Source organism: Mustelus asterias, chromosome 2 (genome assembly GCF_964213995.1).
Source record: "Mustelus asterias chromosome 2, sMusAst1.hap1.1, whole genome shotgun sequence".
In the NCBI taxonomy this organism is placed as follows: domain Eukaryota; kingdom Metazoa; phylum Chordata; class Chondrichthyes; order Carcharhiniformes; family Triakidae; genus Mustelus; species Mustelus asterias.
Genome location: NC_135802.1, coordinates 26,942,462 through 26,969,133, shown reverse-complemented (window position 1 = coordinate 26,969,133; position 26,672 = coordinate 26,942,462). Strand labels below are relative to the sequence as shown.

Below are 26,672 nucleotides of genomic sequence, written 5' to 3'. Positions count from 1 at the left end.
AGGCTATTTGGCCCATTGAATCTGCTGTGCCATTCAATTATGGCTGATATGTTTCTCAACCCCATTCTCCCACCTTTTCCCCTTAACCTTTGATCCCCTTACCAATCAAGAACTATCCATCTCTGTCTTAAATAGACTCAATGACCTGGCCTCCACAGCCTTCTGTGATAATGAATTCCACAGATTCACCACCCTCTGGCTGAAGAAATTCCTCCTCGATTCTAAAGGGTCATCCCTTTACTCTGAGGCTGTGGCCTCAGATCCTCGTCTCTCTTACTAATGGAAACATCTTCTCCGTGTCCACTCTATTCAGGCCTTTCAGTATTCCATAAATTTCAATGAGATCCCCCCCATCCTTCTAAACTCCATTGAGTATAGACCCAGAGTCCTCAAATGCTCCTCATTCATAAGCTCTTCATTCCAGAGATCATTCTTGTGAACCTCCTCTGGACCCTCTCCAAGACCAGCAGATCCTTCCTTAGATACAATACTCCAAATGTGATCTGACCAGAGCGTTATACAGCCTCAGCAGTACATCCTACTTTTGCATTCTAGTCCTCTTGAAATAAATGCTAATGTTGCCTTTGCCTTCCTAACTACCAACTCAACCTGAAAGCTGACCTTAAGAGAATCCTGAACTCGGATTCCCAATTCCCTTTGCACTTACGATTTCTGAATTCTCTTCCCATTTAGAAAATAGTCTATGCCTCTATTCTTTTTACCAAAGTGCATAACCTCACACTTTTCCACATTGTATTCCATCTGCCACTTTACCCACTCTCCTAACCTCTCCAGGTCCTTCTGCAACCTCCCCACCACCTCAATACTAGCTGTCCCTCCACCTATCTTTGTAACATCTGCAAACTTAGTCACAATGGCCTCAGTTCCTTCATCTAGATCATTGATGTATAAAGTAAAAAAGTTGTGGTCCCAACATTGACCCCTGCGGAACTCCACTAGTCACCGGCTGCCATCCTGAAAAGGACCCTTTATGCCCACTCATAAGGACATAGGAACATAGGAATTAGGAGCAGAAGTAGGCAATTCAGCCCTTCGAGCCTGCTCCTCCATTCTATCAGATCATGGCTGATCTCTCCCAGCTCTCAAATCCACCTCCCCACCTGTTCCCCATATCCCCTTATCCCATTTTTAAAATCAGAAATATATCTATCTCTTTCATGAAACCATTTAGTGATTCAGACTCCACCAAGCTATGGGGCAGCGAGTTCCACAAATTCACCATCCTCTGCAAGAGGTAGTTCCTCCTCATCTCAGTTTTAAATCTACTACCTCAACCTATACCTGTGACCTCTTGTTCTAGATTGCCCCACAAGGGGAGACATTTGGTTTACATTTACTGTAGTTTACTGCAGTCTCTGCCTTCTGTCAGTTGGCTAATCTTCTATCCATGCTAGCACCTTGCCTCTAGCATCATGAGCTCTTATCTTATTCAGTAGCCTCCAGTTGGTACCTTGTCAAAGACCTCCGGAAATCCAAGTAGATAACATCCACCTGCTCTCCTGAGTCTAACCTGCTCGTTATCTCCTTAAAAAATTCAAACAGATTTGTCAGCCATGACCTCCCCTTGACGAAACCATGCTGACTTTGCCCTATTTTACCATGCATTTCCAAGTACTCCGAAATCTCACTTAATAGTGGACTCTAAAATCATACCAATGACCGAGGTCAGGCAAACTGGCCTGTAACTTCCTGTTTTTTTTTTTGCTCCTCCCTCCCTCCCTTAAACAGGAAAGATGGCACCTCTGACAGTGCAGCCCTGTCTCAGGCCAGCACATCCTTCCTTTGATACGAGGCCCAAAATTGCTCATAATACTCCAAATGTGGTCTGACCAGAGCCCTTATACAGCCTCAGCAGAGCATCCCTGCTTTTGTATTCTTGTGTCAGCCTCGATTATGTGCTCGGGTCTCTGGGGTGGGACCTGAACCCACAAACGTCTCGAGTGTCAGCACTAGATCACCTCTAACACCTTGATCTTCTCCTTTATGCACCATGCCACGTGTGTCAGTAATATAATTGTACAATGTTTCTCCAAGCCAGATAAATTTGACAATGTTGTTAGCAGTTGATGTGAGAGTACTGCTTGTGGATAAAAACAAGCATGCTCTCTTCTGTTTGTTCATCTCCATGGACCTTCCCCCAGCCACTGGCAAACAGGTTCAACAGAAAATTGAGACCACCATTTGGAACTGACAGAACCGTGTGTGCGCAGGGTTGCATTTGCTCCGTTTCTCTGTTTCAAGTTAAAAGGGATGTGTTTCACAGCACGGGGGCTCCAATAGCATGTCTACTGCTATTCAAATGTAAAGTGATGTGATGGAATGTCCTGGAATACTGTTTCAAACTGACAGTTGAAGAATACCGACACCTTCGTTCACTTTGGCCATGGCAAACCAAAATCCATCCATGGAATGTATCGTGGCTGCGCACAGAGGTCATTATCCATCAGAGATGACACGCGACTGCAAGTGTTAATCTTAAAAGGGAATAGCAAGACGTTGCAGTCTTATCTGATAAAAGGATGACGTGTAAGATTTGGCTTAAATTTTAATTATCTGTTGGGCTATTTAGAAACTCCAATCCTTGATAGAGTATTGTACAGCAAAATGTGGGAATGGCAATTATGCTGTCTTAGAAACAACTAAGTCATCCTGTGGGGCTTTGTGTGCATTTCAATACAGCTTCACCTTGGCAGCCCATAAAAAGAGAAACCTGCAGCAAGTCGGGAGAGGAACTCTGGGGCTGCGTCAAAGGCCATTTGTGTGGGGAAATGAAGAGCAAATATATTTTCCTCTGGTGCATATTGATTCCCAAGCACTCGAAGGATTTCTAGCCTAATTCAAAGCTGCTTTGTCTCCTCCTAAAATGCTGCCCTTGCATGTGGAAATTACTTAAACCTGAATCTTTAGATTAATCAGATTTTAGGCTTGAATAGCCCAAAGGTTTGAATCAGGTTCTCAACATTGTCTGGGATTGTAAGAAAATGTGAATAAACACTGGATTTCTCCCCCGGATGAGGTTTTGTCATTCTCCATGCAGAAATCCAGGAAGCTTTCCTGATGTTATTGCGACTGACATTTTGTTGCTTTGCCCCTTCTTTTTCACACAGAGACAGGGGAGAAAGAGACTCACAAGAATGCCTTGTTCTTAAATTAATCATCGAAATAGAAATTCTTTCAAGAGTATAACTTTTTTTTTGAAAAATCCACTTTAATGAATTGTAGCTGTTCACTCAGATCCCCTTCATAAAGGCAGGTACACGAGGGGATATTAAGCAATTCTCACTTGATTTGTGGTACATTTTAATTCAGAAGGAAGGGAAGGATTCTTTTTGAGCATACCTGTACCATTAACTGCTTCATTCATCAGCCAAATTAATTTATAAATGCATAATTTTATCTCTAAATCAAAAAAGACATGCAGTTTCCACCTTGGATTTGTGACAGCGGGCTGGATATTTAAGCGGAGGCAAAAGGCTTGTTTGAGGTCAAAAGCCGGAAAAAATGGGATTCCTGCAGTACTGCTGAATTTAGCAGCAGGACAGAATTAGTACCTTCTGTCTCTGTTGCCTGGCTGAAGCAAACCAGATTGAGAGGTTGACTGTCAGGCAGGTGGGTGGGTAGCAGACTGTAGCTGGGATTAGCTCAGGGAGCCTGGGGATGATGAGAAAAAGAGCAGAGTCCAAGACTGGAGAAGATTGTGGCCTGCCCGGATGGCAAGCGCCCTTCCTGCCTAGTGGTTACAAAAGAAGGTACCTGAGTGGCCAAGTAAGGGCCACAATCGGCCTCTGGGCAGGATAAATGCACGAGGGAGAAATCAATAGAAAGAATCATAGAAACCCAACAGTGCAGAAGGAGGCCATTCAGCCCATCGAGTCTGCATCGACTACAATCCCACTATCCCCGCCACCCCACATATTTATCCCGCTAATCCCTCTAATTTACGCACCCCGGGACACTAAGGAGCAGTTTAGCATGGCCAATGCACCTAGCTCGCACATCTTTTGGGCTGTGGGAGGAAACCGGAGCACCCGGAGGAAACCCAAGCAGACATGGGGAGAATGTGCAAACTCATCATTGACAATGACCCAAGCCGGAAATTGAACCCAAGTCCCTGGAGCTGAGAGGCAGCGGTGCTAACCACTGTGCCACCGTGTCGCCTCTATATATGTGTATATGATATGATTGAGAGATTGCATTTTTCATTCCTATTTAGGAATAGAGGAGCAGAAGACCATTCAGCCCATTGAGCCAGCCAATGCCATCTTGGCTGATTGTCCACTTCAATGCCTTTTTCCCCAAACTATCCCCATGTAGGGCCAGAAGATGCAGGAGCAGAAATAGGCCATTCAGCCCAGTGAGTCTGCTCTGCCACTCAATTACAAATCTCAAATATGCGATCTCCAATGTGTTTTTTCCTCATATTTTTAGCCTTATTTTTATAGGCTCTGAGTTTTAATTGATAGTAAAAGTGACCGTGAAACTGCTGCACTGTCATTAAAAATCCAAATGGGCCACAAATCTTTCTATGAAATGTTGTTTAATGAAGGTAGCCTGTCCACCCTTACCCAGTCTGGTGTGTAAGAAACTCCACACTCCCACAAATGCAGCTGACCCTTAACTGTCTGCTGAAGTGACTCAGTTGCATCCAACTGTAGCAATTAAGGATGACAATAAATGACACCCTTACCAGCAATGGCCACATCCTGAAAGAGAATTGGAAACAATAGATTTTACATTAAATGGTTTATATTTGGGTGCCCCCTCCTCCAATTCTTCTTTGAAAATTAACACTCAATTATCGGGCCAGTTTAATTTGGTCTCTGAGCGTTGCTTAACTAACGGATCCATTATTTTGCAGGTCAGCAGATCAGCATGCATAATGACATCGCAATTGGTAGTAAAGCTTCTAAGGTCGCGAGAAGCAGGAGCAGCAGTTGACGTAAGAACGTGGCCTCCTGTTTTAGACACAGGTAGGAAATGTGGATTCTGAAACTAAGTGCAACAGGCATGTTGCACTCTGTTCCAATAATGGGTAGGTCACTTTCAAATAACAAACCCGATTTTACAACTTTTCCATCATGAGAAGCCCAGAAAATGTTGCATAAACATTCAGTGCTGCATTTTAAATGTCTCGAGGTAAAGGGCAGATTCTGCATATTCCAGTGTTTCACATGGAACTTGGGTTATGAGAGCACATTTGTTATTTTTAGTTGTGCAATCCACTCGTATACCATTAAATGCATGTACAAATACATTTTTAGTCAATCGAATGATTTACTTGTGTTAAATGTCTTTTTTAAAAAAGTTTATTTACTAGTGTCACAGGTAGGCTGACATTAACACTGCAATGAAGTTATTGTGAAAATCCTCTAGTCGCCACACTCCGGCGCCTGTTCGGGTTACACTGAGGGAGAATTTAGCATGGCCAATGCGCCTAACCAGCATGTCTTTCGGACTGTGGGAGGAAACCGGAGCACCCAGAGGAAACCCACGCAGACACGGGGAGAACGTGCAAACTCCACACAGACTGAGCCAAGCCAGGAATTGAACCCGGGCCCCTGGTGCTGTGAGGCAGCAGTGCTAACCACTATGCCACCGTGCCGCCCCTAATGTTAGAAGCATTATGATGTCTTGTAAAGCTATTGAAACATCTGAGAAAACAGCAGGGCAATATAATAAAAATATGTACAAGGTATGAAACAACCTCACATGTTGAAAACGTAACCCCGCCACCTGTTTGTTCTGGCATTATAATGGGTTATTGTGCTATTTGAGGGGCAAAAGTGACGGCCAAGATATTTTGCAGCAGCAGTTAAAAATTAAATTATAAAAAGAAACATTTTAATTATTTTCAACAGCATGAAAAGCAATCGCCTCTGGTATAAATATCAACCTTGCATTGCACTGTTCATTTTTTTGTAAAAAGTTGGTAATCATTTTCCCTACTTCACCATAACAGGCTCATATTTGTAATTGCATACAATATTCTCCTTGCATCTTAGTAGATGGTCAATCGTTATAATTGGCATTGAATATTATCAAAGATTGATGAGTGTGAAAAGGGAATAGAAGTTACTCCATGGTTCATTTTGCAAAGGGTTTAAAGGCATTAGATGAACAAGTGCAACATGCTTATATTTGTAACATGTAGATCTTAGCCTCCATAACAACTATCATGATACAAGGAAGAGTATGGATTACCATATATCGCTGTCATTTCTAAATCACGTTTGACATATAAATCAGCCCCTCCTGTTCTGTTAAGAATTGCGATGCTTACATTAGGAATCAGCCTCTGTTTTTCACCTCAGAAATGCATGTTTTACTCACTTTATAAGTTGGCACATCGGATCAAGCGGGTTATATGGACCATGTTATCAAGATGTGTGGGAGTTTAAGACCTGCCCACAAAGAGCGGAACAGAAATGGGTCCTCCGGCAAAAAGAATGAAATACGAAGCTGGTTTCAAACTAAATGTCATAACATTTGCTAACTTGTCAAATAACAAACTGACAAACTGGTGTGAGAATGGATGAAGAAAGGATCTACCCTTAAGTAGGAGCTCAAGATCAAACACACCACAAGAAGAGGAACCAGCCGAACATGTCATAATTCATCCTCGAAAATCGTCACTAGAAATGCAATATGTAAATACGCACTTACTTGGGTGAAATTAAACCCAAATCGAGCATAGATTTCAGAGCTACAGTGGTGCAGCCACTTTATAGAACTGAAATGTCTAGTGTTGTGACATTACTTAGAGACTACAAAAAGATCATGATGCCAAAATTGCCAGTTTCCAGCAATTCATCACCAGGATAGTTTCCAAGGCCCAGCCATCTTCAGCTGCTTCACCAATGACCTTCCTTCCATCATAAGGTCAGAAGTGGGCATGTTCGCTGGTGACTGCACAATGTTAAGCACCATTCGCAAAACCTCACTGTAGCAGTCCTTGTCCAAATGCAACAGATCCCAGACAGTATCCAGGTTTGAGCTGACAAGTGGAATAGGCAATTCAGTCCTTCAAGCCTGCTCCGTCTGCTTCCGCCCTCTGGTCTTACACTCTCCCATGAGTGGAAACACCGTCCCAATACTTATCCTGCCTAATCTCCTAAGAATGTTATCACCTCGCATTCTTCTGAACCCCAAGGAGTACAGACCCAACCTGTTTAACCTTTCCTCATATGGCAGACCGTCCATACCCGGGATCATCCTAGTAAATCTCTACTGCCTCCAGTGATAATGTATCTTTCCTTAAATAAGGGGCATGATTTTCCCGGCCCGCTGTGCTGCTCAAGTAGCGCAGTGGGCTGGGAAATGTCAGTGGGGGCCTGTAGAAGGAGTCGTGACAGGCATCAAGCCATTGTGACTTTCCTGGGCTCTTTTATACAATGTATTCAACCTCGTGTCAGAAATCAGCGCAAGGCTGATAACTATATGGAAATTCCAATTTCCATCTCATTAGTGAGCTTGGGGTGGTATTGTCTGGACCCATCAATGGGGACCAAGCATGATCACCTTGCTGATGGAGACAGAGGCCATTGAGGGCCATGCTCCCAGAGGTCAGGGGCAGAGGAGTGCCCCTTGGGCAGTGCCACACTGACACTGCCAGCCTGGCACCCTGGCAGTGCCAGCCTGGCACTGGACACTGGGCAGTGCCAGCCTGGCACTGGACGCTGGGCAGAGCCAGCCTGGCATTGGACACTGGGCAGTGCTGAGGGGGCAGGGCCTACTGGGGGATGGGGTCGATTGGTGGGGGGGGGTGGGGCTGCTGCGCACTCTGCATTAGGAATTGGTTGGGTTGGGAGGGAGGAAGGTGATTGGGGCTGGCCATGGCGGCAAGTGGTTGGCCTGCCCAGGTTGAGAGGGAGGAGGGCTGGCCTTGACGGGGAGGGTAGGGCTGGCCATGGGGCAGCGGGGTCGGGCCTGGCCATGGGGGCGCTGGTGATCGAAGGGGGGGTGCATTGGGGAAACTGGCAATGGGGGGCCAGTGCGCATGAGCCAATCTCCTCACTGACAGATCGGCACATGCGCAGTGGCCTCTCGGGAGGGATTAGCCCCCCCCTTACTAGTGTTAATCCCTGGCGGACTCTGTAAATCACAGTGTCGGAAATCCATCCCACTAAGTAAGCCCAAAAATAGGCAGGAAAATCTCCCTAAGTCTGCCCATTAGGCACTTAGATTTTTTGGGGGAAAATCACCCCCATGGGGATCAAAACTGTGTACACAGTATTTTAAATGTGGCCTCACTAGTACCTTGTACAGTTGCAGCAACACCTCTTTACTTTTGTGCTCCAGCTCTCTTGAAATAAAGGCCAGCATTCCATTTACCTTCCCTATTACCTACTGCACCTGTTTGCTAGCTTTCTGGGTTTCATCAACAAGGGCCCCCAAAGTCCCTTTGTACTACAGCTTTCTGCTGTTTCTCTCCATTTAAATAATAATCTGCCTTCTCATTCTTTCTTCTAAAATGAACAATCTCGCATTGAAATCCATTTGCTAATTTTCTGCCCACTTGGTACCTCTGTAAACTTACAACCTGCCTTCCCTCTCACCTTTGTATCATCTGCAAATTTGGCTACCGTACACTCTGTTCCTTCCTCCACATCATTAATATATATTGTGAAGAGCTGCTGTCGAAAACTAAAGAAGGCAATACATTGGTAGATTCAGTGGAACTAAGATCTGAATGTTGCTAAGTCAATAAAAGCACAGCTGATTCTTCTAAAGAGATGACAGGAACATCCAAGGTGCATCTAACAAAGGGAAAGACAAATCATTCTCCAAGATCTCAACCTCTAAGAGATGACTCAATACTGCAAGGGATTCTTCTCCATTACTCTCTAGAAAGAGTCAAATCCAGTGTTTTTGAAACCTTTCTCCTGAAAAGGTGCTGGAAGCAGAATTTTTGATTGTTTTAATGGCAGAGGTAGATAGATTCTTGGTAAGCAAGGAGGTGATAGGTTATTGGAATTGGTGGAATTTGAGGTTAGTATCAGATTAGCCACAAGCTTATTAAGCGGCAAAGCAGGCTCGAGAGGCTGAATGGCCGCCTGCTGTTCCATGTTCGTATGTAACTCTGGTCCTGAAGGTTTTCAAGAGGATGGTCACCATCTGTTGCTGTGCATTCTGTGTCCTCTACCTCTGCTCTTACTTTGTGAAGAACTGAGAGATTCATAACTTCCAACTCTACCCGTGGCCTACAGGATGGCGTCTCTGTCAAATGATGGATCTTCAAATGATGAATCTTACTCCTGAGTGCATAAATACCCTCAGGTTCTGAAGACTGAATTTCCACTGCTAAGTAAAAGGTTGAAGATGATTGCATGAATAAGATGAATTGTACAAAAGGTGAGCTTCATCTGATTTTTCTAGGATTCCTTGAAGCATGCCAACATTGCCACTCAACAAGGATATATGTGGATTGCGAAGAACAAAAGGGAGAATCAATGATGTGTCACCCCTGGTAGCTAAGAGCAGCAATAATCCTGTTTTTTCATTGGAAGGACAATGCCTTCTAACCTGATGTCTGATGGATAAAGGGTCATCAGCAGAAGTCTTCTGGACCATTATTAAGGGAATCGCAGCAGGAGTCGACAGCAGGATGACTCAAACCCACTTTAGGCCACTATTAATTTCCTAATAGTGTATTAAGTGCAAATGTGCAAATAGAGATTGATATTACACTGCTTTTCCTGACACAAAATGGAAATCACACAATCATATAGTACAGAGAGGAAGCCATTTGTCCTATCTGTCTTTGCCAGATCTTTGAGAAGAGCTATCCAATTAGCCTCACTTCTTGTTCTTTCATATAGCCCTGAAATTTTTATTTCCTTTTTATGTATTTATCCAATTCCATTTTGAAAGATACTGTTTCAGCTGTTTCTGACACTCAGGCAGTACATTCCAGCTTATAACAATTTGCCACGTTAAAAAAAAAAATCCCTTTATCTCTCCTACGGTTCTTTTGCCAATTAGCTTACATCTGCATTCTCAGGTTATCAATTCTCCAGCAAGTGCAAAACAGTTTCTCTCATTGTATTAATCATAGATAAGGCCATCTCTGATGTGTCACGCTCCACCCACATCACCCTACCATACGATTCCTCCTGTGACTGCGCCTGGAAAAAGTTATCCCCCAATTCATTTGTAACAATAGAACACAGAACATAGAACAGTACAGCACAGAACAGGCCCTTCAGCCCACGATGTTGTGCCGAGCTTTATCTGAAACCAAGATCAAGCTATCCCACTCCCTATCATCTTGGTGTGCTCCATGTGCCTATCCAATAACCGCTTAAATGTTCCTAAAGTGTCTGACTCCACTATCACTGCAGGCAGTCCATTCCACACCCCAACCACTCTCTGCATTAAGAACCTACCTCTGATATCCTTCCTATATCTCCCACCATGAACCCTATAGTTATGCCCCCTTGTAATAGCTCCATCCACCCGAGGAAATAGTCTTTGAACGTTCACTCTATCTATCCCCTTCATCATTTTATAAACCTCTATTAAGTCTCCCCTCAGCCTCCTCCGCTCCAGAGAGAACAGCCCTAGCTCCCTCAACCTTTCCTCATAAGACCTACCCTCCAAACCAGGCAGCATCCTGGTAAATCTCCTCTGCACTCTTTCCAGCGCTTCCACATCCTTCTTATAGTGAGGTGACCAGAACTGCACACAATATTCCAAATGTGGTCTCACCAAGGTCCTGTACAGTTGCAGCATAACCCCACGGCTCTTAACCTCCAACCCCCTGTTAATAAAAGCTAACACACTATAGGCCTTCTTCACAGCTCTATCCACTTGAGTGGCAACCTTTAGAGGTCTGTGGATATGGACCCCAAGATCTCTCTCTTCCTCCACAGTCTTCAGAACCCTACGTTTGACCCTGTAATCCACATTTAAATTAGTCCGACCAAAATGAATCACCTCACATTTATCAGGGTTAAACTCCATTTGCCATTTTTCAGCCCAGCTTTGCATCCTATCTATGTCTCTTTGCAGCCTACAACAGCCCTCCACCTCATCCACTACTCCACCAATCTTGGTGTCATCAGCAAATTTACTGATCCACCCTTCAGCCCCCTCCTCTAAGTCATTAATAAAAATCACAAAGAGCAGAGGACCAAGCACTGACCCCTGTGGCACTCCACTAGCAACCTGCCTCCAATCCGAAAATTTTCCATCCATCACCACCCTCTGTCTTCGATCAGACAGCCAGTTACCTATCCAATCGGCCAACTTTCCCTCTATCCCACACCTCCTCACTTTCATCATAAGCCGACCATGGGGGATCTTATCAAAGGCCTTACTAAAATCCATGTGTATGACATCAACTGCCCTACCTTCATCAACACACTTAGTTACCTCCTCAAAAAATTCAATCAAATTTGTGAGGCACGACTTGCCCTTCACGAATCCGTGCTGACTATCCCGGATTAATCCGCATCTTTCTAAATGGTCGTAAATCCCATCCCTAAGGACCTTTTCCATCAATTTACCAACCACCGAAGTAAGACTAACCGGTCTATAATTACCAGGGTCAATACTTTCAAAATCAAAACTGTCTTGCCCTCCAGTCGCCTCAGCATTTCTGCAGTTATTGATTTGCTCAACCACACCCTCACTGCCACCATTGATGCCCTTGTCCCCAGTAATACCATTATTGACTCTTAGCTGACAGTTCACTCTCCTACAGCTCTCCACTCCACTCCTTTAAGTCCAAGGGATACAGACTTGAATGTATATGGTAGAAAACTGTTTTAGCCATTCATTGGCAGATGTGGATGGACCACATAAAGCTCTATAGGGTCCTACACTTGTCTGCTAAAACTGCCAACTATTCTCAGATCATCTGGGAATGCAAATCCTGATGTATTTTCTCTATTGCAATCCGTCTTTGTAAATCCCACTTCCCGATCTGCCTCATCTTCACCACCAACAATAAGTGCAGGGAACACATGGACTGCTTTGTTGTTAAGATCAGGACCATCCTCTATGCTTCACTTCCTTCAACAAGGCCACACATCCTATGTCCTCTCTTGTACTCTGAGCTCATCTTGCCCATGATGCTCACTTCCTGCTCCCTTGACTCTATTCTCGCTAATTTGATTCTCTCTCGTCTAGTGCTAACTCTCTCCTTTAAATCTTCAGAAATCGCCCTTCAAACAAAATGTTTGACCTCAACATTCTTGCAAACTAGTGCCCCATCTTCAATCTCCCCTTTCAAATCTATGTCCATCTTCCCTGGAACTCCATGCTTGAATCCTTCAGTTAGGTTTTACACCCTGTCACAGTCCTGAAGTGGCTCTTATCAAAGTCACAAATTACATACGATGTCTTTGTGGCAAAGGCACAGTAACCCTCCGTATCCTTCTCAACTGATCTGCAGCCTTTGGCAGGGTTGACCACACCATCCTCCTCTCCAACATTTCTCCATTGTCATCCAGCTGGGTGGGGCTACACTCACCTGGTTCTACACTTACTACAGTATTACGATAGATAAATATTACCTGCACTGGCTTTTCCTCCTGCTCCCGCATCATTACCTCTGAGGAGGTGCCCTCCAAGGATCTGTCCCTGCCCCCCTCTTAATTCTCATCTACATGATGCCTCTCTGTGCCATTATCTGAAAATATGAGCTTTAGTTTTCACGTAAGCTGTAACACCCAGCTCTAAATTCCCATCGCTTCTGTGAACCCCTTCGCTGTTGCTGAATTATCAGGCTGCTTATCAGGTTCCAGTACTGAATGTGCAGGAATTTCATCCGGTTAATCGATGGGAAGACTGAAGCCATTGTCTTTGGTCTTTGCTCCAAATTCCATTCCCTAGCTACACACTATGTGCAGAATTTTCCTGTCCAGCTCGCCTCAAATTGTAGTGGACGGGACACGGACCATGCAAAGGTCCGTTGACCTTGGACAGGATTTTCTGACCTTGGGGCGAGCTCAGCCGGAAAATCCAGCCCTACATCTCTTTCCCTGGCAACTATCTTTGTGTCATTTACAACCACATATCCATGCCATTGCAAAGCGCACCTATTTCCAACTCGACCTGACTTCACCCTGCCTTAGTTGATCTGCTGAAACACTCATTCATGTCTTTGTTACCTTTAGACTTGACTACTGCAAAGCTGTCTTAATGTGCCTTCTGCCCTATTTAAGCACAAGGTCAGCCCAAACATTGCTGCCTGTGTCTTGACTTGCTCCAACCCCATTTATCCGCCATCCCTGTGCTTGCTGGCCTACACTGACTCTATTTTAAAATTCTCATCCTTGTTTTCAAATCCCCTCATGACCTCACCTCTCCCTATCTCTGTCGTGTCCACCAGCCTCATAACTCTCTCAAGATACCTGCGCTTATCTAATTTTGCCCCTTGAGCATCTCAAGAGTTTAATTGTGTCACCATTGATGGTCCTGCCTTCACATGCCGCGGCCTTAAGATCTAAAATTCCTTCCCTAAATCTCTCCCCATCTCTACCTCTCTTTCTCCCTTTAAAATTATCTTTAAAAGCCTATCTCATTGACCAAGCTTTTGGCCTTAGACCCTAATATTACCTTGGGTGGCCCGGTGTATAATTTTGGTTTAAGATGCTCGTGTGAAGTGCCTTAGGATAGTTTATGACATTAAAGGTGCTATTTAAATATGCTGTTGTTAAAATCCTTCTAAACTTGGAACCTTGAAGCTACAAATGCCATATGCACTGTTTCTTGATTGCCTGCTGACTCAGAATCTATTGTGTCATGACATTGAGCATTGACAAGCTAGCCGCTTGTCAATTTTAGAAAACATGTATCAAAGTGACTTTGAGGGATAGCTTGGAGGGAGCCAGGCCAGGTATTGGTTACTGTAAGGTATTGTCAAATGTTCTGTTATACGTTGCATAGTGGCAAGCTTACCCATCATCTTCATTTGCACAGTAATCCAGACCCTAAAGTGCGTTAATTTCCTTTCAGATGATTTGCCAAAGAGACGGCCCGCCCAGATTTACAAACCCTCCAACCCTGACACTTTGGCCTACCTTGACTTCAGTGTATCTACAACAGGAATGCTAGCAGGAGTGAAGGTAAGATAACATAGAAGCTTTCGTCTGCTGTCTCATGAGTCTTTGTCATAATGACAAGTCACTTACGTTTGTATCAAACATCTTGTCTCTGCATCAAAACAAACCCACAGAATTGTAATTGCAATGAATGAAGAGGACATAAGAAAAAAAGTATTCAGGCCTAGGGAAACTTAAAAACTTTTGGTTACTTGAATCCAATTTAGGGCAACTATCTGGGCTTTACATTCTTATGTTTAGGCTGCACAGCATTTGGACCAAACCGGCTGCACTATGCTCCAGTTGACCAAAGGATTTGAAACCCCCCCAAATTGAATTGCCAACCTGAGATGGGCTGCCATCGAGAGAGAAAGTGCCAAATAGAAGTTGGTCCAACTTGGAGAGTCACCAAAGTCCACTCTCAACTGTGAGGGATGTGAGAGAGTGATGTGGGTGGAAAGCAGTCGGTCTCCTTTTTGGCCTGCAACTGGTTGGTGATGTGGTGGTACTGAAAAAGAAAGTAAGATGCAGGGAGGAAAATATTTCTGCTTAATATTTCCAAACTTTATTCCTTGATATGTGCCCTGACATGGATTTGAGTAGCTAAGAACTACTGTATTTGTATGGTCATTAGTTTTAAACTTCATTTGTGTGTATGAATTAAGCTAAATTACTGTGTACCATTTTGTATTATTTATCAGCCTCTTTATAACATATCTGATTCATTATTTTTTGTAGTCAGTGTGCTTTATCTTACTGAGGATTGGTGAACCATTCAAAAAGGACTTGCAATTTTTAGGTCATTCACATTGTTATTGGATAATTTTAATGTTTATTAGCCTTTTTGTTACAAATTTGCTTTCCCTTATCATAAATCGCTCTTAATAAACAGCAAGTCCTATGAGAATGGTTCTCTCTTCCTTAATCACCATGAATCTGTAAAGCTCACTTTCAGGAATGCCACATTTCTTTTACCAAAGTTAGACATATAAAGGCAGGGATTGCAATTAAGGCACGAGTTCCAATTTTCATTTTGTTACTGATGAAAAATAATTCTAAAAATTCAAAATTTTGTAAAGTTGAGCAAATGGCTAAATTGATCGTGTATTTTAAAAATCAGATATTTCTATTTTAAATATTTACCAACATTCCACTCTGAAACTGCAAAATTCTGCCAAGATAGGACAGGTTTAAGTTTTTTTTTAGCTTATTTATTGGCATCACAAGCAGGCTTAAATTAACAAAATTCCACCAAGATAGGACAGGTTTAAGTTTTTTAGTTTATTTATTAGTGTCACAAGAGGGCTTACATTAACACCGCAATGAAGTTACTGTGAAAATCACCTAGTCGCCACACTCCAGCACCTGTTCGGGTACACTAAGGGGCAATTTAACATGGCCAATGCACCTAACCAGCACATCTTTTGGACTGTGGGAGGAAACCGCAGCACCTGGAGGAAACCCACGCGGACGCGGGGAGAACATGCAGACTCCGCACAGACAGTGACCCAAGCTGGGAATCAAACCCGAGTCCTTGGCGCTGTGAGGCAGCAGTGCTAACCGCTGCGCCACCGTGCATTTTCCTAGCATTATTCGATTGACCTAACCAGATTATTTTAGAATTTTTTAAAAATGAGCAGTTTAATTTGGATTGCTCAGTGCTATCAAGTCTTGTGCCAACATGCTGATTTTGCTGACATGGTGGCACAGTGGTTCCCAGCTTGGGTCACTGTCTGTGCGGAGTCTGCACGTTCTTCCCATGCCTGTGCTCCGCTTTCCTCCCACAGTCCGAATGACGTGCTGTTTAGGTGCATTGGCCATGCTAAATTCTCCCTCCGTGTACCCGAACAGGCGCCGGCATGTGGCGACTAGGGGATTTTCACAGTAACTTCATTGTAGTGATAATGCAAGCCTATTTATGACAATAGTAAATCAACTTTAAAACTTTGATAATCTGCTGAATAGTTTTTCTTTAATTTTTTCATGGGATGTTGGCATTTTCGGTGGGGGCCAGCAATTGTTGCCCCACCTCCAATTTTCCTTAACCTGTGTGGCTTGTTTGGCCATTTCAGGGGGAAGTTGAGAATCAAACACATTGCAGTGGGTCTATGGGTCCCATATAGGCCAGCCCAGGTAAGGATGGCAGATTTCCTTCCCTAAAGGAAGTTTGTGAACCTGATGGGGTTTTGTTTTCCAACAATCAATGACAATTTCATGTTCAACATTGCTTAAACTAGCTATATATTCCAGATTTATTAAATGAATTTAAATTCCACCAGCTTCCAAAGTGGGATTTAAACCCATGCCCCCCAGAACATTAGCCTCGTGATTACAAGACCAATGACATTACTACTATGCCACCATTTCTCACTAGATAATTAGCTTATTGAATGTATTTTCCATATACTGTACACCTGTGTGATAAGATTGAAAAAAATAGCATTTTTTGTGACCATCAAACTAGAATTTCAGTAATTTTTATACATGACTTTGGTACATAGAACGTGCGTCTGTGAAATGTCAATGATTTTTGAAATTCAGTTTTGAGACATCAACTGAGTGCAGAGTTTAGAATCATAGAATCCCTACAGTACAGTAGGAGGCCATTCTGCCCATCAAGTCTGTACCGACCACAATCCCACCCAGGCCCTATTCCCGTAACCCCACACATTTACCCTGCTAATCCATCTGACACTAGGGTCAATTTAGAATGTCCAATCAACCTAACCCGCACATCTTTCGATTGTGGGAGGAAACCGGAGCACCCGGAGGAAACCCACGCAGACATGGGAAGAAAGTGCACACTCCACACAGACAGTGACCCGAGGCAGGAATCGAACCCAGGTCCCTGGCACCGTGAGGCATCAGTGCTAGCCACCATGCTGCCTATTTAAGTTTAACTTGATATAAACATGTTGAAGTAGTTTTTTTATATATAAAGTATTCAGTCTAAAAAAAGGTGTCAATGTTAGTTTTAGGCTTAGAAATCTAATAGTAATGACTTTTTAAAATTACAAATGTACCTTTGCATTAGGACTTATTAACCAAATGTATAGCAAAGCATGTCTGCACACAACTATTTTAGCCTTGTTGCTAGTATTGTAAGCAATGTTTTTCCTCTACTTTTGTTGTCTTTTTTTAATGTTCATGCTAAAGGATTCATAAGCATATTTGTAACATTTATATGTTTTCATCTATTTTAAAATAGAATAAATGATTCTTCGAAATCTTACAAAATGTAATGTTCCTCTGATGATTGCTGCATGGTGTTGATCTAAATCAGAGTGACCAGGAACCTTTCAAAATCTAATCCCTGTTCTATGCCCAGTTGGGTGTTCTCACCAAGATATGTGGTTGGGTCATAATTGTTGGCCTCTGTATCCATTGGGTTGTCAAGGGAGCAAAATCAAATTGATCGCAGTTCCTGGTCTCTCCAGTGATTTTGCTGGAACGTTTTGTGGTTTATGCAGGTGAAGGTGGCTCATTTGGAACACAGCCACGGTTGAATAGTCTGTCAATATTTACTGTTTGGGTTCACAATAGAAAAATTGATGCTTCAATTTCGTATTGGCGCGCGTGAGACAGGATCCTAGCATCAGCTGGTTCCCTTCGGTGGGAGGGAAGGAGAAATGTATTTTTTTGTGAGATCTGGCTACCTGCGACAGCCTGAAAGCTCTGGGAGGGTATGAAGCTGGAACATTGTCACAGCTTCCCTCTGGATTATTGAAGAATCAACATAGCTTAACAACTAGCAAAACCTCAAATTAATTTTGAATGCCGATCTGCACTCGGCTCAGGCTTACTCTAATTCATCCGGCCACTGTTTTATTGCTGGACTTTTCAGAGCACTGTGACTGTGTTCCTGCAATGAAATACTGGAAAATAAAAATGCATTTGCTTTTGATATTCTTTAAATGACAATTAAATTACTGTCTGTTGCTAACTTTGTGTTTAGATACCTTCAAGCTGCTTATTGCAAAAGGATCTTTCTCACCTTGCTGGTTACTCCTATGTCCATTGTTTTGTTCTTTTTGCCTGTGTAACAAGGCAATGCAGAGAATAAGAAATCTGCGTATGCAAACTTTCCACATAGCTGTTAATAACATAAGAAATATTTCTCCCATAATAAAAGTTGAAAGGTGTTTTTATTACACGTGAATAAATGATAGTGATCGTATTAATTTTACCTATTTGTGCACGTAACCTGTTCACTGTATATTTATTGTACTTCCAATGTTCCAAGAAAGCTACTTCAATAGCCATTCACCTGTGTGGTGTGGACTCAAATCCAACCCAGGCTGATGGACTGAAAGTCACTTCTGGTTATAGCGTCCTGTCTGTTCTGGGGAATATTCAATCCAGTTCCTAGTGGGTATGGGCTTATGTTACAATTTGGGTCTAAACTGGCTTCAATACACTTTGAGTGGATACGAAGTGACTGGCTTAAGAAATGGAGAGGTGCCACAGTTGTGCAACAAAGGCATCTGTCCCAAAGTTTTGGCTGAGGCATACTTTTGCAGCAGAGTATTGGGTGCGTCGGCCAAACAAGTGGAATTTGGTGCTGACATGTTGGCCAGAGTGAAAGATGTCCCATTCCTTGGCAAAAGCATTTCTCATTAAGATGAGCACTGAAATTTTTCACGCACTTTAAAAGGTTATTGAGTGTTTTTTTTTAAATACATAAATTGTAGTGTTGAATTACTGGAACGTTACTTCTGCATGCATGTTTCTCTGATTAAATGCTAAGGTTAAGCTAATAACAAACAGATGATTTTTTACAAAAAACAACAAAACCTAAACTTAGAATTGTACAGTTTATGATGATCTTTTTGGACATTGGTTATGTTAATTGTTCGTGATCATTTTTCCTCTAAAACAATGTTGTTGTGCGTTCCTGTAATTTGGGGAACATGCCATGATGTTATTTGGTTTTTGTGCTGTTTACTGCCTTAAAACCAAATAAAAGCTTTTTTGGCTCCACTGTGGCATTTTCATGAGTTGGCTGGCTGTAATATAACACACATTGATTTAGGGTCTTGCAGTAATGTTCTATGACTATTTGAACAGTGAAATTGCTTTCATTTCCTCCTTCATGACCACTCTATTAATATGCCAGAACCTTCAAATCAAGCTTTTGACTTTGGTAAATGTTACTCAAGTTCACAATGAATTTTAAGCAAACACTTTCAGACCAAACTGTCATGATTGTTCATTAATAGATTTTATATTGTGCACCGATAAGAATCCATAGAATTCTACATTGCAGTAGGAGACCATTCGGCCCACCGAGTCTGCACTGACCACAATCCCACCTGGGCCCTATCCCCATAACCCCATGCATTCACCCTAGCAAGTCCCCCAACACTAAAGGGCAATTTAGCATGGCCAATCAACCTAATCCGCATATCTTTGGATTGCTTAAACTTTTGCACTAAATATGGTCACGATCATAGAAAAGGCAGACATGGTAAAAGGAGGACCCTGCTTGCAGTCCTTACCAATGCCCTTGCAATTCATTTTACTGGAGTGTGAGAACAGGTAGTGACATTGAGATTTGAGGGCTTTCTGTTAGCTTTGGTAGCTAGCAATGCTTCCATTCTCCACTTGTTTGCCTTCTGCACCCTGGAGATTGGACCAGGACTGCTGCAACTCAATTCTCTCATGACCTTTCGTCATCACCATGCACACGTGACTTGTATTACTCATTACCGGGCTGGGTTTACTCTTAGACTCGCAGAATGAAAGATTTTGCCTCTGACTGCTGTTTTGCATGACAAGTATGGATCCTGACACAATATTGAAAATCGTGTTTATTTTAATTAACCCTAAAAGTCCACAAGATGCTCATTAATGTGAGGCAGCATTTTCCTTTCTCCAGTTTCTCACTCCACACACACCACGCACCCCCCCCCCCCCCCCCCCCCATCTCATCAAACCCACTGCCAAATTAGTTGATATGTAGAAAACTGTTGGAGAAAAATGTCATCTTTTTAACTCGGGAGAATGGAAATAATTCAATTGTTTTTCTCGGCTCCATTTCTTTTCGGTTTTCTCCCAACCTGTTCTGAAATGAGAGAGTGAAATCATTTAACCCATGTAGCTCTCCACAGGCGACATCAGCGCCATAGCTTAGTCGCTTGGTATGAAACGTGCCTCAACATTAAGCCAAAGGGATCCCTCCCCTCGCCCTCGCATCACCCAAGCAGGTGACCTCACTAAACCTAACAGTACTTTCTCTCCTAGGGGAAAGCAGAGTGCGATTATCGATAACAGAAATTTGGGATTGAAATTGGGTTGTCCCACTTGAGAAACTTAACCCTTTTGCATTGCAGCTGAAACGATTCCATTGTGTAAAATGTAATGGCTTTCTTGTGTGCAGACTACTAAGAATTCTTAGTTTGAATTAAATGTAGAAAAACTACTGCTGGGAGGTTGAAGACTCTTACACAGGAGCACCTGGCATATATACACAAGCCTTGCCCTCTATTTCCATCAATCAGTTCACTCATAATGTGAGTCCTTTGATAGACTATTGCTATTTTTATTCATGAAAGCCATCTCTCCTGTTATATTAATGTTAATTAAGCCCCCCCAAAGACCTGTTTGAGCCACCTGATACTGTTCTCGAATGTTTGTTTTCAAATTATTTGGATTTTGTGAATTTAATGGATTTTCTGCTGTTAAAACATTAAATAATTTAAATATGAAAGAATGTTTTTCTGCGAACTAATTGCTCGGCTGCTTTAGATGGTTCAAATTGTGCGTAGTCGATCATTTTTCCCAGTCGATTCAGTGCTAATTATAAATCCTAAAATGTTAACATAATTTAGACAAATCTGAACTGGAAGAATTAATTAATTGTGAGAGCTGGGTCTCTGATCCATCATCAAAATATCTCTTAATTAGCAGATTGAACCTTTTTAAAAGTAAAATGTCATGATTTTTGAATCTAAGGTTTTCATTTTAATGCATCAGAGGTTTGCTTTTAAATATGATTAATTTCCTATCAAATTTTAATTTTATACTGTACAGAAATGAACATTATATATTAGTTCAATAATTTATATATACTAAAAAATCCTTTTCCATGTGCTTTCTAGTACTATGTCAACTGCCTTCTGGATGCCTACACCTGTGATTTAGTAGCTCGTGTGTATATATACATAGTACATTTTTAAATTTCTTGCCTGAGATGAAAAGTGTGGGTATATTTTTGTGGTGATGATGGCATCTGAAACCCGAGTATCTAATTGCAAATGGTCAGGTTAGATGTGGAGCAGGGGGAGAGAGGCAAAACTGCATATCAACAGTGAAGTCTTAAGCTTCAATGGAATGGCTTACTTTGCAAAGCAATTTTAACACCCAAATGGCTAAATTTTTCCCGAGTGCCCATATTAGATCCGGGAGCAAGTCCATATGGAATTTCCAACCACTTGGGAAGCTAAGGCAACTAAGGCCTTAGGAATAATGTCATTGAACAGTGGGGTGGATTGGCACTTCTGGCCTCCCGCTAAACACGTTCAATTTTATGATTCATGGTAATCATTTTTATAAAGGAATACTGACACGTTACAGAAAAATCATTCTCCTAAAATTCTCAAATGAGGCTATGGGCCGGATTTTTGCTGCCAAGGCAGGTAGCTCCAGTTGGAAAATTTTTCAACTTAGCAGATCCAGCTCAGTGTAAAGGGCCGGGTTAGATCCAATTTTCACTCTGGATAGGCAGGGGCATAATAGGGTTGTGCTTGTTGACCCCAAAAGTAGATTAGGGGTGACCATAGGGGCAATTGCTGAGGCAGACTGGTTAGAAGGCCCACCTTAATTTTCTGGGACTTTGTCCCTGTTGTTTTAAGAGTTGTTGGACCCTCTGTCCCCCACCTCTCACAGCTTCTTGGCCCCTCCATGCCAGCTCATGCTGTGCCACTCCCCCCCCCCCCCCCCCCCCCAAACATTGGTTCATTATAGTCCTCATGGCATGGCCCCTTGATGCCAACTCATGCCTGCCATTCCTCCCCCACTTACACCCCAATGCCATCTCTATAACTACTCAGTCAGTAACCATGTGGGCAGACCTCAGGGGCCATGTGAAGAGCACAAAAGGTCTAACGTTTAGTTCAGCGCTTATATATAATAGTAAAAAAACTCCCATTCATGAAACCCATTAAAACTTTTGAATCTCCTGGTGTTCAATTTCTGTGCACGGTGGCACAGTGGTTAGCATTGCTGCCCCACAGCTCCAGGGACGTGGGGGTTCGATTCCCGGTTTGGGCCACTGTCTGTGTGGAGTCTGCATGTTCTCCCTGTGTCTGCGTGGGTTTCCTCCAGGTGCTCCAGTTTCCACCCACCATCCAAAGATGTGCAGGTTAGGTGCATTGGCCATGCTAAATTGCTCCTTGGTGTCCCAGGATGTGTAGGTTAGAGGAATTAGTGGGGTAAATATGTGGGATTACGGGGATAGGGCCTGGGTGGGATTGTTGTCGGTGCAGACTCGCTGGGCTGAATGGCCTCCTTCCGCACTATAGGGTTTCTATGATTCTATATTCAGTTGCCACAGCAAAGACAGCTAATCCTTTAATAGGCTCTTTAAACTGTCAATCAAACTGAGAACTCAGAACCTTTGTTGAGGTAATTGTGGATTTTTAAGTTCGGCCAAGAATTCATAATGGCTTAATAACAGCCCTTGGGAAATGTCAACAAAGAGCTCTATTGAAATTGTCATCACAGATGGTAATTATATTTCTAATCTACACTACATGGCATGGGAATAAAATCGGTCCAGAAGATGGTTTTCTTTTCGCCCTCACTGACAGCTTTTTTTAAATCAGGTTTAAAGAGCAGGGGATTTAAAAACAAAAACTCAAATCATAACACTTAAAGAAACCTTATCCACCCATCAAGAGTGTTTAAATCTACTCCATCAATTCATGGCTCCCACATTGCAGGTTAAGGCCTTTGGAACAGCCAAAATGGGACCTGTTTGAACTCAGGACTAATGAGGTTGGGTTTCCCTCTTATGGGAATCGCATCACATCCCCTTCAGTCTGCTGGCGAAATTGGGATCTGTTGGAAATGTGGGCAGGATGCCTGTATCCAGATCCCACCCACCATTTTGAGGTCCTTGGAGTATTCCAATTCCCCAAAAACCTGACCTGCGACATTACAAAAATATAACTTAAAAGTCAGTCAGTCTTGCGATCTATACTAATTTTACTATGATGAGAAAAACATTTCCGTGAGATATTCCCCGCTGAGAATTAATTCTGCAAAAATGTCTTCTTAAGTGCATTGGTCAATTATTTAAAAAAAATTAAGTGTGCTCCACATCACCATAGTGTCTATCTCTGTACTGATGCCATCGTGAAGGGAAGGTCTCAATCAAATTGTTTAGTTGTAGAGCGAAAATTTCAAATTTATGCAGATGTTGGCGTTTCTAACAGGACACTTCCTTTTGTCCTGCAGATGTCCCATGCAGCAACTAGTGCCTTGTGTCGTTCAATAAAGCTGCAGTGTGAGCTTTACCCATCCCGGGAAGTAGCAATCTGCTTGGACCCCTACTGTGGACTTGGATTTGTTCTCTGGTGCCTCTGCAGGTGAGGAGCTTATATAACAAAATTGTTAATAAGCGTCTTTTACCCATTCAATCTTAAGGTTACCAATTTCCGGCCATGGTTAAAGTAATATAAAAATTTAATATCAAGCCCATCCCTTAGTCTCCATTGCTTTTCAGAGAATAAAATACTGCCCATTCAAAATACTTGCTCTCCCCCATTCATAAGTTGAATAAGTCATAGTCATAAATTGATTTATTGCTTGACAGAAACTATTACTTTCTGACTTCTTGAAATATCCAGAGTGAAGTGTGTTTGATGAACCTCAATTAGGTTTCTCAGCACAAGCTACCTTTGATATTTGGCATGTAGTTGGCAGCCTTTCAGGATCATTATTAAATGCCAGTCTCTGCTAGCTGACTAGCTGGCATGTCTATACATGTCAGATTGCACTCTTGGGAAGTAATGAATGATCCCAGAGAAATCCCAATTGGAACGATTCAGGATATAAGGTTTATAGTGGCTCGATTTCAGACATTGTTGATCCTACTGATTTTCGTTCGCGACATAATCCTTTACATGCAAACATAGGTTTGGTAGTAGCAATTACCTTTGTAGTTCCAATGCCAAATCATTCACGCCAGCGTGAAATTTCTTTCAAGTACAGCGTTGAGGCTAATGACAACTTGGTTCAGTGTTAACACTCCTGCCTCTGAACCAGAAAATTATGGGTTCAATATTCATCCCAGAAACTGAGCACAGAATGTTAGGCTGATGCTGCTGTAAAGCACTGAGGAAGTGGCAACTTTTAGACTAGGTTTCATTTGTCTATTCAGGAATTACCTCCACCCACCTGATAAGTGGAGTGTTCTCCAAACCAACTCTCTCCCCTCAAATAATTCCATCAACAACGACGATTTTATTGAAACATTCTGAGGGGGCCAGACAGGGCTACTGCTAGGAGGATGTTTCCCCTCATGGGGGAATCTACAACTAAGGGACACAGTTTAAAAATATGGGGGCTCCCATTTAAGACGGAAATGAGGAGAAATTTATTTTCTGAGGGTCTTCAGTCTTTGGAGTTCTCTTCCCCAGAGAACAGTGGAGGCTGGGTCATTGTATATTTTCAAGCCTGAGTTAGATTGTTGATCTACAGGGGATCAAGGATTATGGGGGACAGGCAGGAAAGTGGAATTAAGGCCACGTTCAGATCAACCATGATCTTATTGACTGGTAGAGCAGGTTTGAGAGTCCAGGTGGCCTTCTCCTCCTGTTTGTATTTATTATGATCCTCATTCATCTTATTTGTGGGGCCTCACACTGTGCAGACTGGCATTTGGGATGCCATGAGAATATTTTAAGGTGCTTTATAAATGTCAGCAAATCTGATGAATATTTGTATTTTTATATTGTGTGGAGTTCAGTCTCTGTATGTGAATGTGCATGAACCAATTTATCCATCTATGACTATTACTTAACATTAATACTTTTAAAAATAACTATCATACACTGAAGATTGTCTGGGTTATTACTGTAAATTAAATCATTTCCCAACCCTCCCTATAGGTAGGAATGGTTTCATAGTTTTGTTCTATTTCTTTTGCATGCTGTTGGTTTACCACATAATGGGTGCCTTAGAGACATTTTTTTCTTCTATTGTAACCATCTTTTCAGTTACTCCCTGCCAACAGTCTGAGATTAAACCAGTCTGTTTGTAACCTTGGTGTCACATTCAATTCTGAGCTAAGTTTCCAAACTCATATTCATTCCAGCTCTAAGACCACTTGTTTCCAACCCAATAACAATGATTGACTTTGCGCCATCTCAGCTGATTTGCTGCTGAGCCCTCATTCATATCTTCGTGACGTCTAGACTCGACCGTTTCAATGCACTCCTGAATGGTCTCCCACACTCTAACTTCCTCAAACTTGGAAGTCATCCAAAACTCCGCTTCCTGTGTCTCGACTCAAAACCAGCCCATTCCCCTATCACCCCTGTGCTTGCTGACCTACATTGGCTCACAGTTAATCAACATGTTGAATACAAGTTTTATCCTTGTTTTTAAATCCTTCCATGGCCTTGGCCCTCCCTCTCTCTGTAATCTTCTCCAATCCCACAAGCCTCCGAAATATCTGTACTCTGATTCCATCCTCTTGTGCATTCCCAATCTTAATTGCTCCACCGCTGGTGGTTGTTGTGCTTTCAAGTTGCCTAGGCCCCATGCTCAGGAATTTCCTCCCTATATCTTTCTGTCTCATTACCTCACTTTCCCCCTTTAAGAGACTTCTTCAAACCTACCTCTCTGATCAAGCTTTTGGTCACCCGACCTAGTATCTCCTTAGGTGACTCAGTGTCTTACTTTATAATGTTCCCGTGAAGATCCTTGGGACGTTTTGTTATATTAACAAGGCAATGTAAATATGTTGATGTTTTAAATTCGGCAGGCCAATAAGCCAAACTAACGGAGTGCCATATTCAATATAACAATTTTGTGAGACTGTTATTTACCAACTTCCTCAGAAAGATTGAAAAAGCATATGCAATAGCATACAGCTGGGTTACAGTCGGAAGATGAAGACTGTCCCAAGTTAGTCTTCGGCACGCCACTCACAGACAAAGCCACCCAAAGCCAGTGCAAGACTTACTGGTTCATCCACCAACCATCTGCAATACACAAATTATACATGTATAGTCGAGCTTTGGCATTTCTGAACTGTCCAATGTACAACAATAAACTTTTCTTAACATAATATTGATTTCTTTTGCTTGGTTAGAACGTTGTTTGAAAAAAGATGGATCCAGCTGTTACTCTAGACCTTTTATACATAGCTACTTTTTCAACTGGTTTGTGGCAGCAGTTTCATTAACAAGTATAGAATTGACTCATTTTGGAATGTTTTAGTATTAGATACATATGTGATGCCAAGTAACCAATGACTAATGTTTTCCTGGATTCCAGATTCTGATTAATTTAGATATACTGTTTACAGTTTCTTTGCCTTAATAAATGCAAACAGCCATTATCTGCTGGCAGCTCTGAATATGAAAATCTGTC

At 42.4% G+C, this 26,672-nt stretch overlaps 1 protein-coding gene across 1 annotated transcript in view; it reads left to right on the top strand.

Moving 5' to 3' along the window:
* LOC144506541 (disco-interacting protein 2 homolog C-like) overlaps positions 1-26,672 on the top strand; it is a 581,001-nt gene that overhangs the window by 477,583 nt on the left and 76,746 nt on the right. Inside the window, exons 27-30 of the mRNA XM_078232798.1 lie at positions 4,880-4,991; positions 13,984-14,093; positions 20,483-20,581; positions 23,529-23,659. Of these exons, the coding sequence (XP_078088924.1) occupies positions 4,880-4,991; positions 13,984-14,093; positions 20,483-20,581; positions 23,529-23,659 (452 nt within the window). The remainder of the gene's footprint in view (positions 1-4,879; positions 4,992-13,983; positions 14,094-20,482; positions 20,582-23,528; positions 23,660-26,672) is intronic.